This window comes from Populus euphratica, unplaced genomic scaffold, assembly GCF_000495115.2.
Source record: "Populus euphratica unplaced genomic scaffold, PopEup_1.0 scaffold225.1, whole genome shotgun sequence".
Classification (NCBI taxonomy): domain Eukaryota; kingdom Viridiplantae; phylum Streptophyta; class Magnoliopsida; order Malpighiales; family Salicaceae; genus Populus; species Populus euphratica.
Genome location: NW_011500107.1, coordinates 138313 through 153317, shown reverse-complemented (window position 1 = coordinate 153317; position 15005 = coordinate 138313). Strand labels below are relative to the sequence as shown.

At 30.5% G+C, this 15005-nt stretch overlaps 1 protein-coding gene across 2 annotated transcripts; it reads right to left on the bottom strand.

Moving 5' to 3' along the window:
- Positions 1-5333: 5333 nt before the first annotated feature.
- LOC105109658 (uncharacterized) lies at positions 5334-7761 on the bottom strand. Of its 2 annotated transcripts, none has more exons than XM_011004430.1 (2): positions 6550-7761; positions 5334-5845 (listed from the first exon to the last, which is right to left on the bottom strand). In XM_011004430.1, exons 1-2 carry the CDS (start codon positions 7076-7078, stop codon positions 5820-5822), a joined length of 555 nt encoding a protein of 184 aa, XP_011002732.1. In that variant the 5' UTR covers positions 7079-7761; the 3' UTR covers positions 5334-5819. The 2 variants fall into 2 exon arrangements, with proteins under 2 accessions (XP_011002732.1, XP_011002731.1); XM_011004429.1 differs by lacking the exon at positions 5334-5845 and having other exon boundaries at positions 6225-7399; positions 7557-7761.
- Between the last annotated feature and the right edge of the window lie 7244 nt (positions 7762-15005).

The following is a 15005-nucleotide window of genomic DNA, read 5'->3' as shown; positions in this document are numbered from 1 at the left end:
TATATAAAAATATATTTGAGAGTATAATTATAGTTATTTTTTTAAATTATTTTTATTTAAAAATATATTAAAATAATATATATTTTTTATTTTTTAAATTACTTTTAATATCAGCTAATCAAAATAATCTAAAAATATTAAAAAAATTAATTTAAAGTTAAAAAATTAAAAAAATATTAAATATTTTTAAAATAAAAATGACCAATAGCTACATATCAACACGAATCTGTAAAATCAGATATGGCAGGAATTCATGCCAGATCAACGCTGATCAAACGAGGTCTGTAAAGTGATCAGTACTGGTTCAAATATCGTGTCACGATTTGTGCCCACATAAGTACTACCCATCACCCTTTGCTGAGTTGAAGGTCTATCTCTTCATAAATGCTAACACTTCATATGTCCAGTGACCATTCTACACGGACCAGAGCAGTCATCTGATTTTTGCTTGCTCGCCCGGTGCCCGGCACATTTTACATGAGGTTGAATGTGTAAAAATAATTTTTTAATTTTTTAATTTAATTTGAATTTATAATTATTTAATCATTAAAATTTTAATATTATATTAAAAAATTATTTAAATTATTAAATAGATCATGAAATATAATTTATACTGCTCTTATTTCTTGGGCTGGGATGGAGAAGGTGAAGATGAGCGAAATAATGAAGCTTCGGCCATCCAAGCAGGACCCGTTGAAACCACCAAGCTGTGAAGGCTAAGGGGACCAATCAACAAGAATCAACTGAAAGCTATCGTGTCAGCATGCCATTTAAGACTGCTGCAATTTGTGACCCCACGATAAAATTAGGCGCGTGCAGCTAAGCATTGAATGGTCGGCTCGTGGGGTGGTTTCTCTTCTCTAGTTCAAATTTCGAGAAATAGACCTTTTGGGCATCATTTAATGTACAAATACCGACAAGGAGTTTTCCCGTCGCTAGTCATTTCTTTATATACAGGTTTTACGAATATGAAATATGTCAATTCAGCTAAGCATAGCATGTATATGCCTTTGGTTTTACCTTTAAAAGTTAATTACAGGAGGCATTTTCTATAATAATTTGAAGCGACGACATTTACAGTAATTTCATGTAGGTAATTATTATGATTATGCTATGTTTATATGGATTTTTTTTTTATCGGTATAGCCAACATTTCAAGAATTTATTTAAAATAAAATTACCAACTAAATTTCATTAACAAAATTAAAAGTGCAGCTTAAGAACTATTTAAATAAATAAATCCTTATAGTGTCTTTTAAAATTTCTAAACTATTAATGAGGTTTTAAAAATCCAAATAATATAGGAACAAACTTTTATTTTCTTGTCTTCATGTTCATTAAATAATTTAGTAACATTATGTTTAAATTGTTTAAAGTAAAGTGACTTTCAGTAAAGTAAAATGACTGGCAAAATATTTGAATAGATTAAAAAAATAATAATAAAAACCTATTCTTGACTATACTAAAATATTTAAAATTGAGTGTGATATATCGAGAGTTGGAATAGTTCAGAGTACTTAGTTAGAAATATTTAATGAGGTCAAATAAAAGTATTCAATCTATAATAAGAAATTTTATGTAGCAGTATTGATATCATTATTAGTTATTATACCATAAGGCCTTTCATTATCTTTACTTTTAAAAGAAACTCAACTAAAGGCATGGTTATTGGGTTGAGTATTTGCAAGCTTATTCATTTGTATTAAATATAAATTTTGGGTTGAAAATAAAGCTGTAGATGCCTTAAGTTGTTGAGTAACACTATTATCCGTAATAAGTGTCTAAATTACTGGATTTGAAAAACTCAAAAAATAATATGAATCTTACCCAAATTTTGGAAAGGTATACATAACCTTGAGAGATAAAAGTATCCTTGTCGTATATGGTTATTTCTTTCAAAAAGAGTATTTGTTTTGAGACAACAAGATTTGTATCCTACAAATATCAATACGTGATTTTTTAATTTGAGAGATTCATGCTAGAGGTTTTTTAGGACACTTTAAGAGAAATAAGACCATTAAGAATGTGGAATGCCAATTTCTTTAGTGCAGTTCACATAGAGACGTAGCTAAATTGATTAGTCAATGTTAAATATGTCAATTAGTTAAATATAGAAAACAAAACACTAGTATTTACAATCCCTTTTCTATTCCCACTTGTCATTAACAAGATACAAGTATGGATTTCGATGCCTACCACCTTCAAATTGATGACCAAATTAAGGTGAGTAATAAGAGTTTAGGCAATCTTTTGAGATATCTAGCGTGTAATCATAATAAAAATTGAGATTTGATCATTCTCAAAACTTACTTTGCTTTTAATAATTTGGTCAATAGGTCAACAAGAATAAGTCCATTTAAAGTTGTATATAATTATAGACATAGAAAACCTTTACACCTTTTTCCCATGTCTCCTCATACTAGATTGTTTGAGTTACTCGAGTTATTTGCATGTAGAGTTCTGGATTTGTATATGAATATCACTAAACATATTCAAGAAAGTAATATATAATATAAACTTCAAACTAATTTGTATATACATCATAATGAATATAATATTGAAGATTATGTCATGATACAAACTATACACGAGTGGTATCCTTCTAGAGCTACTCATAAATTGCAAGCATGTAGTGTTAGATCATTCAAAGTGCTACAACGGGTTGACTCAAATGCTTATGTTATATACTTACCACTTGATTTTAGCATTATGTCCACTTTTAACATTAAAGGTCTGGTTGCATATAAGAGACCATAACTCATCTTGTATAATCTTTTGAGACTCCACCTAGTCTCACTTCTAATGATCCTTTTAAAACCCCAACTTTATCCACTTTATCATCGATATAAAAGAAAAATATTGATGCTATTCTAGATGAACATGTTATTTTTACCAGGAGTGATAAGATTCAATAATTTCTAGTTTGTTGAGTGGGACAACTTGATTCAGATTGTATTTTGATTATTAGAGATAAATTGCAACAAATTGATCTCAATCTTTAGAAGTACTATCACAGTTATTTAGATTTACATTTGACAAGGTCGAGTTTCTCTAACTCCGGAAGAGTTGGTGGTAACACCAGACCAATATAGTAGATTACACGAGTATATAAAAGAAAACGATAAAAAATAATTTGACATGATACTCTTTAATTGAGAAATTTACCCTATACATATCCATTGAGGTTAAATTATATGTCATTTACGCTCTTATTATTTATAATTAAGTTCTTTCCACGTATAAATATCAAATCATAAGATATAATTTATAAAAAAAATAAATTAAGGATGAGATTAAGAATTTCAAAGACATGAATCGACTATAAAAATATATGTATGTTTGGATTGGATAGATGCTATAATGTAAAACAATTTTAGTATAAATAAAGAAACAATTCAAATTATAAACATGTTTATGGAAGTTTTGAAGTTGAATATTAATTGTATTAAGATTTTAATAATTCGTTTTTCATTGATATTAAACCTAATATTAATTTCATCTTTCAGGCACACAATGTCATCACCACCTGTTAACAACAATAATATAGATAAAATTGTTTTCTTTTTGTAGGCAACTAGTCTAAAACCTTAAAAATATAGATAAAGTTAATTATATTGATTAACAGAAGTCATAAGAAAATTTATGTTATTTACCATATATATATATATATAATCAAATTAAATTAATAAAAGAAACAATCACCTTACCATATATGTACAATACAACCAGGCCGACATTATACAATCTTCAATAACACATTTATGAGATATGGAGAGTGTTATGTTAATTATCTATATAGTTTTTAAAATAGCATATCCTTGTATTCAAAATTATTAATATTTAAATATTATATTGATTTTTTATTAATAATTTACTCCATAATCAATACATTGTATATAAAGATCACTGCAAATATAAATTAACTATTTTAAGTTCTTTACAATCCAAAACATCATTTTAAAATACAGAGGCACAATCACTAATATATGTCAGAGATGAATATCGACGGGTGCGTCAATTTATTTTTCCTACTTTATCTTTCACTGTGCATGTAATAATAGATTATTGGTGCAGCAAATAGAATTTCTGAAATTTAAAAAATATGAAAGATCGAATGCATGAATCGAGAGAAGAGTGGTGAAACTTCACCGCTTATTATCACAACACACAAATCACAAGTATACACGCTCAGAAGACCCTGAGCCTGATTCGTCACTCCCATAGGCAACCCTGTTCTTGTAAAACTGAACTGAAATTAAAGCTTACTAGTAGCAACTGCTGGCTCAGAAGACCCTTTTAAAGACAAGCTTCCACTGTTTCTGGAGCTAGTGCCTGAAAGCAAAGCTTCATATTGAGAATAGTTTGGAACAAGGCCAAACAAGCATGGAACAGTCACAGAACAAATTGCTGACTGAGTTAGCAACTTCAAATCAGAATGTCGTGCGTTATATAGAAACTCAGTCTCCAACATAAATGGAGATAACCTCAAGAGGTTGGTAGAGTGGAGCACAAATTGGATGTATAGATGCATAATATAGGTTAAAATCCTACTAATTCTAACTACATCGAAAAGGTGAATCTGACTTGGTGATGCGCACGAACTAATCAGAGGATGCTGCCTGACAGTGAAAATAAAAGGAACAGAAAATTTGAAGCGAGCACGCTTTATGAACAAAAGAAATGTCATCATTTGAGAAATCTCAGCAACTAGATGTCATAATTCCTACATCCTAGACAGCAAACTCTTACCAAGCTTCAGAAATTAGCCAAAAGAAATTGCCCACAAACAGCTTCCCAGAGTAATAATATGGAAAGTAAAGCAATTGCATTAGTCAATAAGCATTGTATCTATCCATTGTAGTTGATAAGAGATCAATAATAAGAACACAAGATTCCATATTCTACTCATGAACATGGAAGAGAAAGCAAGGCCAACTTGCTGATCATTTCTTCTCTGGTGTAAGCTCCAAGAAGCTTCTTCAAAATAATCCATCCTGTTTTTATCTACGATGTTATTTGTAGATAAACACATCGACCCATGCATAAACACGCACGATAATGAATGGGTACAAACAAAAGAAGTTCCTAACAATTATATTGCAAGTTTAGAAAGCGATTTAACGAGCAGTCAAGTTCAAAGCCTATACATATTGCCCGTTAGAGAGGTTGTATTATGTGAAGTTGTCAGTTAACTTCTCTCCTCGCCCTTTGTTAACATCAAGCATGATGTATAATTGCATAGAACAGCAGGATTTAAAGTTGTTGGACACTGATTAACTGGCATTTCACAAATGAGTAAAAAGATTTATTCTTTTGTGGGAAAAAGCAACACGAGAGGAATCTAGGCAAATTTGACTTCAGCATCAGAAAAATTTCACATCTGTAGGAATTTTACTGAATTTCGATACAAGGATCAAACGAATATAAATGGTATTTTGATGGCCATGCATCTGTAGCATGGTACATGAAACCAGAGAAAACCTGAGAACTAAAGACAAGTATGATAATACAATCTTAAGCAATCATTTCCGGCCAAAAAAAATAACCGTGTTTTCACCTTGTGGGAAGTTGGGATGAATTATTGATCGAGCATGGAATAAAAGCTAAAAAGCATGTTAAGGGATTTTTTCAGTTTTCAGATACTGCTCTGATAATTCCGCAGCAGCCAAATTCAAGGTTTGTCTTTTTTCGCTCTGAGCAGTAAGTTGGTTGAGTTCATGGCATCAAAGAAGCTGAGCTGACCACTTGAAATTGGATGCGTGACTTTTAGCTTGAAATAGATTGTTTGTTGCTGGATGAAGACTCACGGAAGTTTACTCCTAATCATGCTGACGTTGAAGCAATTCTGCATTATGTGATGATGTTAATGCCTTCCGAAGCTCAGTTATCACTTGCTAGTCATATAAGACATGTAAATGATGAAGCTGTGCATCTATCAACTAGGTACACCTGTACTAATGCATCCCTGACGACATACTACTCGGTGTTGTCCACTTATTCTGCAGACTTTGCTAGGAGGAAGTACCGATTTGATGTACTTTGATTGCTATATATTAACACAAATTTTATTAAAAAAAAATGCATTCCAAGAGAAAAAAAACATAGCAAAAATATTTGAAACACTTCACTTACATTTACTGGTCACTAGTCAGATTCCATGACATACAGTAGAAACCAATGATGTTATTAAACAAAACACTAAGCGTATGATTCTAAGAAGAAGAAAATTCAGAAAAATATTATGCACATTTCACTTATATTTACTGGACAGTTTCCATGACATTCAGAAGACAACTGATGTTAAATAAAACACTACAAGATAATACCAAAGCATAGCTGTAAAGTAGAAACCATGGGAGAGATGTTATCAGGGGCAATTTTCGTATGAGCTGTCTATCAGCATATTTTGTAAAGTGGGAACATGTTTAATATTACCATGATAAATTTTGGACAAAAAATGCAGCTTGCTAGTGAATATACTAGACATGCAGCATATGAGTTGTATGGAATAGAGTTTCTAGTATAAGACCATTCTATAAGTCTTTCTACCTTGATAGATAATAATGAGGAAGAAGATGACTGTGATGAACATGGCAGATAAGCTACTGCTCGAAGATGACGCCTTTGCTGCTCTCATCTTCTTTAGCGCTTTAAGTCTTTCAATCCTGGCACGTTTTCTCATGGCAAGCTCGGTGATTTCTTTCATCAACTTCTGGTCAGAAGCATTCAGTGACAGACTTCTAGGAGGTCTCGGTGGCTTGGGAGGTTTTCTCAAATTCTTCTTTATATGTTTCTCTTCGACATCCTTCCTATCCACAAAGGCTTTCTGCTGTCCCTCTTTTCCTTCTGAATTCTTGTCTATCAACAATTCCACATCCTCAGCACCAACCTCACCAAAGCTTGATGAATTCACCAATCCTTGAAAACCCACAGGCCCAGTCCATGCCTCCATTAAAAGTGCCTTGGCTTGTCCATTTGCTGAAATGGGATCACTCATTCGATCCTCATCACTGGTTGTCCCGCCACTTTCAAGATCAACTTCAAGCTCCCTTTCTCTCGAAACAGAATGGCCCATCATCCAAGGTAGATATCGATAACACTACTCTCCCGCTATTTATAACTCAAACACTGTTATCATCGTATTGTAAAACTCACAAATGAAAGTGTCGCCTCAATCAAATCCTATTGAAGGAACTCTTCATTCCAAGCTAAAACAAAGAGAACCCTTGATCAACTGTAATGCCCAAATCTATCCACAAATGCAGAATGCAGTGAGCCCTCGTAATTCAGGAGACGTTTTTACTTGCCACCCATAATTTATCAATCAGGATAAAATCTTTTGAATTCTCTTTCAATCACCCAAACCTCAAACAATCAACAAACCCCAACATGCCAGAACCTGTGACATTAAACGTAAAATTTCAGTGTTGAATCAATAAACTTGAAAACGTCAAAAAGACAAGTACAAGGAACAAGAACAAACAGAAATCATGTAACGATCCATATCAACAAAAAATAAAAATGTTCCCTTTAATCTAGCATTTTCTGAAACTTACAAATTTGGTCAACTTCACAGAGCAATTCTAGCTAAACAGCCCAGAAACCAAAGGACAACAGGAAAAAGGGAAATTAAATGTACATTTAGCCTCGATGTAGTAGGAGGTTGGTGCACGAAGGATTGAACGTGGGCTTCGTCCAAAGATAAGGGTAGGTACCCCTTTATTTAGCATGTTCATCTTGACCCTTAGCTTATAATTAGCATTCAGCACCTGCAGAAAGGAGAATAAAACTAATTGACGCAAAAATACAGTAAATTAAAATAATTCTTATTTTTTAAAATTTATTTTTAATATTAACAGCAATCAAAAAAATTAATTTATAATAAAATAAAAAAATAAAATTTTAACCCAAAAAAATAAATTGAACCTTATTACCAAACAAGCACTAAGTAAGCTATTAGTCACTCACCAACACTTGCAAAAACGAAATTTGACATCCCAACTTTTTATCCAAAATACACAACCAGGCAAAAATAACAGCACAAAATCTGACTTTAAAAGGGTTGGGCTTAATACTTTGTGATCTCTTCAAAGGTATATTTGCCCTGCATTTCAACCGGAATTTTTAAAGAATTTAAATTATTTTCGTGGGGTGTTCGGGTCAGCTTGCGCGCACCACGACTAATCCCCACGGCCCACTGAATATCTTGCAAATCCAGTAGGCATGTAAGACACCGCGGGGGTGACAGGCGTGCACGCTAGGGCTTGAACCCAGGTACAATGAAAGGAGACAAGCCCCTTCCACCGCTAGGCCAAGCCATAGTTTGCTCACATTTCAAATTTTGAAAACTAGCAAAATTGTCAAACTTAGAATAAATTTTACCGTACAGTGCTCTTCCCGCTACAAGGCACTGGTGCTGTTTCTTTCTTTTTAATGGTATTAAGGAGAATGTCTGCGCACCGCAGTTCATTACATTATATTATATTCATAGTTATCCAACAAAGTTGAATTAACCTACGTTAATTTTAAAAAAAAATTATTTGATAAATAATATAAAATTAAAAAATAATTCATATAAATGTAAATTATATATATTATAAATAATAAAATTTAAAAAATTATTTTAATTTTTTTATTTTACATTAAAAAATATTATCTTCTTCTTTTAAATTAAAATATTTAAATAAAAAAATTATTGCATCATATTAAAAAAAACATGATTTTTTCTTGTGAATATAATTAATATATATATATATATATATATATTAATAGACTTTTAATTATATATTAAAAAAATAAAATTATTTTTTATTATTTATACAATGAACTTACAAGAAAATTAGGTTGAATAAAAGAAAAACTTTTAATTACTCCCCCTGCAGGCAACACCTATGCTTTCTATACTCTCTTCTCACATATATAAAATTAGGTTGAATAAAAGAAAAACTTTTAATTACTCCCCCTGCAGGCAACACCTATGCTTTCTATACTCTCTTCTCACATATATAAAATTAGGTTGAATAAAAGAAAAACTTTTAATTACTCCCCCTGCAGGCAACACCTATGCTTTCTATACTCTCTTTTCTTTTCTTTTTATCCATCTTTTAACAAAAACCATAACTCATTTGGTAATTATGTTTTTTTTATTGCTGACCTCTTTGTTTTCGTGGGACATGCTGTTAGAAAATATGTCAACCTGCCATGATATAAATGATCATTGAATTAAATAGCCAGTTTGGTTAAATAAAAAATGTTAATTCAATATTGCTATTCATTAATTTAATTTATCAGTTTGTTCAAAAAATGCTGGCATGGTAAGATAAAAACAAAAAGAAAAAAATTAGCGAGGTTTTATTAGGTTTTGCTAGATTACTTAAGGTACGAGTTGACCTAACAGGTTTTTTCAAGTCACTCAAAGTACGAGTTGACTTAATGGGTCATACAAAATTTATTGAGTCAATTACAGGCCTAGATTTTAGTTTCTTAAAACTTGACAAGGGCCTTAAGTCAACTACGTCAACCAACTTAATCAACTTAATCGAGTTTAATAATTATAATTATATTATGTGATTTTTGATAAAGATAAAAATAAAAAAACCAGTACAAAAACAAAAAAAAACAAAAACAAAGAAGAAAAGGAAGAAAAAAAAAGGAAAAAGGAAAGGAAAAGGAAAACTAAGATGACTAAAACAAACCCAAAAATGACCTTCCTTTAAGCATTTAAACTTGACTATTACCCGCTGAGCTGCTCACATGACTAAAAGATTGATATCTTCTTCTAAGTGCAAGAGTGTCGAAGTAATAAATAACCCAGTAAGACTAGGGTCGAACAACAACGAGGTTAACTATATAAATCATAAATAATAATAATAATAATAATAAGTTAAAGAGGACTTTGAGATGTAAGATTAATGTGATGATTAAATAATGATAAAACAAATGTCAATGTTAGAGGATTCACTAATGGTATTAAAAATAAATATAATATAAACTCATTCTGTTACTCAACTGGAAACCATATACAAAAGAGGTTTCAATCGGATGATTTGTCATTAATAGCTCATTATAAATTGTTAATATGATCATATTAATTATTTTATTCAAGTAACACCAAACTTTTAAATGTTGTCAAGAATTCATGATGTTAACTTATATTAACAATAAATCAAGTTCCTTTCATAGCACATGTATAGGTTATACCATACAGTTGGCTATGAAAGTATCAAGCATTTGTTGTACCAAGTGTTATACAATACAAATCTAGATTAACCATTTAACAAATAGGGTATTAAGAATTAATAACATAAAAATGATAAGATATGTTAATAGCAAGTTGTTTAGGATATAAGTATTGAAGTCCTTATTGAATTTATATTATACTTATCTTAAAATCATTAGTGAAATATTTTCACATTGACATAATAAACTTAGCTGAACATTATGAATAAGAGAAACATATATAAATAAGATAAAAACATAATTACGTAAGTATAGTGACACGACCAAAAGATTGATATCTTCTTACAAATGCAGGAGTGTCGAAGTAATAAATAACCTAGCAAAACCGGGGTCAAATCACGGGGAGGTTAACTATATAAATTATAAACAACAACAACAACAACAAGAAGAAGAAGTTAAAGAGGATTTTGAAATTGAAAGATTAATATGAGGATTAAACAATGATAAAAAAAAATGTTAAGGTTAGAGGATCCACTAATGGTATTTCAGACAAGTATAATATAAACTATTTTTATTACTCAACTAGAAATCACATACAAAGGAGGTTCCATAGTAGTAGTAGTAGTAGTAGTAGTAGTAGTAGTAGTAGTAGTAGTAGTAGTAGTAGTAGTAGTAGTAGTAGTAGTAGTAGTAGTAGTAGTAGTAGTAGTAGTAGTAGTAGTAGTAGTAGTAGTAGTAGTAGTAGTAGTAGTAGTAGTACTAATAATAATAATAATAATAATAATAATAATAATAATAATAAAGAAAAAGAAGGAGAAGAAGAAGAAGAAGATGAGAACTTTGAGATGGAATATTAATGTAACGATTAAACAATGATAATAACAAATGTCAAGGTTAGAGGTTCCACTAATGGTATATCAAACAAGTATAGTATAAACTCTTATTATTGAATTGGAAACCACACACAAAGGAGGTTCCAATCAGATTATATATTGTTAACATGATTACATTAGTCATCTTATTCAATTAATGCTAATACTTGTAAATCTCGTCAAGCATTCATGATTATAACTTATGTTAACAATAAATCAAGTTCCTTTCATAGCTCAGGTGTCGGTTATACCATACATTATGGGCTATGAAAGTGCCAAGCATTTGTTGTACCAAGTGTTATACAACATAAATCAAGATTAGTCATTTAACAAGCAAAGTATTAAAGAGTGAACAAGATAACAAATATAAAACATGTTAGTATCAAACATTAAAGTCCATATTAAGTTTACATTATACTTATTCTTACACCATTAGTGTAACCTTTTCACCTTGACATAATTAACTTAGCTAGACATAATGAAAGAAAGCAAAATAGATAAACAAAATAAGAACATAAAAGTTAACTAAGTAAAGGAAAGGAAATGAAAGGCATAAACTTAATATTAATGAAAACAAAGCATAAAAAATACAAAGAGAGAAAGGAAGAGCATGATCTTGATCTGGAAACCAAGATGCCTAAATGCATGGCAAATGCCTCCTTTTATAGGCCAAAATTGGGAACTATTGATTTGATGACTAATTGATAAGTGGGTGACCAACTTTTGACTTGGTGACAATCCTTATCTTCTCTTGTCTGCCCAAAACGTCATTGATAACGTCAAAATTGGAGCCAGTTGTAAACATGAAAGTTGTAGGCAATTGTCTCAGCTTTCTTGTGTAAAAACTTCAGCTCATTTGGACTTCTAGAACTCCAGATATGGCCAAAATACCGAACAGTGCTCGGGCTGGAAGACAGATTCGGGCTTCTTTGTTGTTGCTACAATTTGGACTTGATAATGGCCTTTTTAGATCTTGGGCTCCATATGAAAGTTGTAGGCCTATGTCTTACCTTTCCATCCATATAAATTGGACCTAAATCTGAGATTTGTAGCTCCAGATATAACCCAATTACCGAACAGTGTTCCGGTTTGGATTGCACCGACATCTCTTCTCTAAGTTTGACCATCTCTTTATCCATGCAATTTAAGTTCTTCAAGTCATCAATCAATCCTTTCATTTATGTGATAGACCTGCATTAAAAATAGACATTTACCACAAATTATAGGTATCTTATATTATTAGATACATTATTATAAAACATACTCTAGTTAAGGAGTTATTGATGCTTCAAGTGCAAAATGATGATATAAAACCTTGATAAAAATGCACTTTTAAGTACTAATCAGCTACTATTTAATTATTATTGGTTAAGCTACAAGCATTTAATAGAAACACATGGTAACCCCCATAAATCATAATCATATGTTCCTATTAAAATTCAAAGAGAACCAACCTACACCACTAAGTCAACTAGTTTTTTGTTTTTAATAGGAAAAAAAATCTCTAATTATTTTATTAAGAGAATAAGAACGATACAATACACGCACATACACACAATACTAATCAACCTAACTTAGAAAACTAATTATATATGAAAATAAGAAAATTAATATAAAGAAATTAACTCTAAATCCTTATACATAAAATCAGAAAACTCAACACTCCCTTGCAAGTTGATACATAAAATTCATACATGCTTAACTTATTTAAAAACTTTAAGAACTTTCAACTTTAAATAGAACTTTCAACTTTAAATTTGCTTTAGTGAGAATATAGATCAATTGATCCTTAAATTTGATCTTAAGCAATTTCATATTTTTTTTTAATCCAATTCTTCCTTTATAAATAATGTCTACCTCTACATGTTTTGTACATTTATGTTGAATTGAATTATGGTCAATATCACAAGTTATTTTATTGTCATGACATAGTTGAATCAGTTACCTTAATGGATAACCCAAATCTTGCAATAAAAGTTTTAATTATAATGCTTCACATAGTCTAAGAGTCATACCTCTAAATTCAATTTATGTACTTGAGTAAGTAACAACATCTTATTTCTTTCTTATCCATATAACAAGATTACCATCTACAAAAGTCAAGTAATCATAAATAGATCACCCATTATCTACTACTTCAACCTAGTTAGCATTAGTATATGCTTTTATACTTAGACAGTATGCATTTTTAATGAATAGAGTTCCTTTTTTAGGTGTAACATTTAAATACCTTGAAAAACACATAATTGCATTCATATGTTGCTCTTTCAAATAATAAATAAACTAATTAAAAATACCCAATATATAAGCCAAATTTGGATTCGTTTGTGCTAAGGATATCTTTTAGTAGCTAGTATTTGATTGGACTCAACATATAGCTTCAAACATTCTATTACTTGTGTATCAGTTCACTGACATGTAGGCATACTAATCTCTTATAGAAGATCCAAGGTTTATTTTTTAAAACATAAAGATTCATTTATGAGATCAAAACACTTCAATTTCAAGAAAATATTTCAAAGGACCTAAGTCTTTCATTTCAAATTCTTTAGCCAAGTAATTTTATAAGGTCTTCTTTTCTCCAGGATCATTTTTTATAATCACCATATCATCATATTATATAATGAGTGATGTAATATTGCTATGTTTCTTTAAAAATAACAACTAAAGATGACAAGACTTGAACAATTAAAACTGACAGTTACAATTATAAAAGGGCGAGCTACACTAGTGATGCCTCATGGTAATAGACTATATCCTTTCATCTTCGTACGTAAGTCAATATTTTTATACGCAAAGAGATATAAAAGGCTTTACATAATTTATACAATCTTATTTTATTTGTAACTCTTAAACACAAAAACTAACATAACTAATAAAGGGTCCCCTAAATGTACATAGGAATTTTATGTAGGCTATGAAACACCAAAACACAAAGCCATGGAAAAACCTAACATATTAATTAAAGTTTTTTTAGAACTTTATTAGTGGATTTGTCTATGAGGAGTTAAATGGAAATCTAGTTCATTTCTCATTGTATGCATTTTGTTTCTAAAATGTTTTCATGGTTGACAATATATACACCCTAGAAGAAAGAGTGACTAATCTTCCACCATTCCTATCCACTCATATAGATCTACATCAACTTACTTAACAAATAATAACACTTATTGAGGATGCTTTGGCCATTCAGAAGCAATTCAGAGCCATCACATTGCACATAACACTATTGGTTGTATAATTTGCCCAACCTATGTATAGATAACTTTATTTTTTAGAAATGGACATGAAAAAATGACATACAAGAGAACAAGCAAGAACGTTGCCACACCACCACCATACTAAAGAGAAGATCCCATCATCATGAAAAATGAAGTTTCCTTTTTATGCCATGATTTCCATAAATTAAGAGGTAAGAAAACAATTAGCCATAATCATCGCCATTATTATCATCCTTATATCCTTTTAGTGTCTCATTCAAGTAGTCTTAAGCATAAAACTCCATAAAGAGAAGAAAATCAAGTATTATATTCACCATTATAGCAAGATGTATTATCACTTTTCTTTCAAAGGTTTTTATTGCTCCAAAAATAATTTTAAACAATTAAGATGGTGTCACTAACCCTAGCGAACAAGTGTAGAATGTTAGAAGTAGTCTAAAGTTGGTGATATAGGATAACATGGCGATGTGAAAGATTCTCTCAACCATATTTTATGGTTCTTCTCAAGCTTGGTGCCATAGTTTACAACTATGATTTATACTTTATTTTTTCTTATTTATGCAGCAAGCTTATTGCTTATTTTGGTACAAGCATTCCTTCAAAAATAGTTTAACTAAGCTATTCACCATTACTCAAGAAGCAATAAAGAGTATGAGAGCTTACCTGAATAAGTTCAACAAAGAGATGAAAAAAATATGTCATAACCCAGTTTTAGGTTCCCTTAAAATTATCT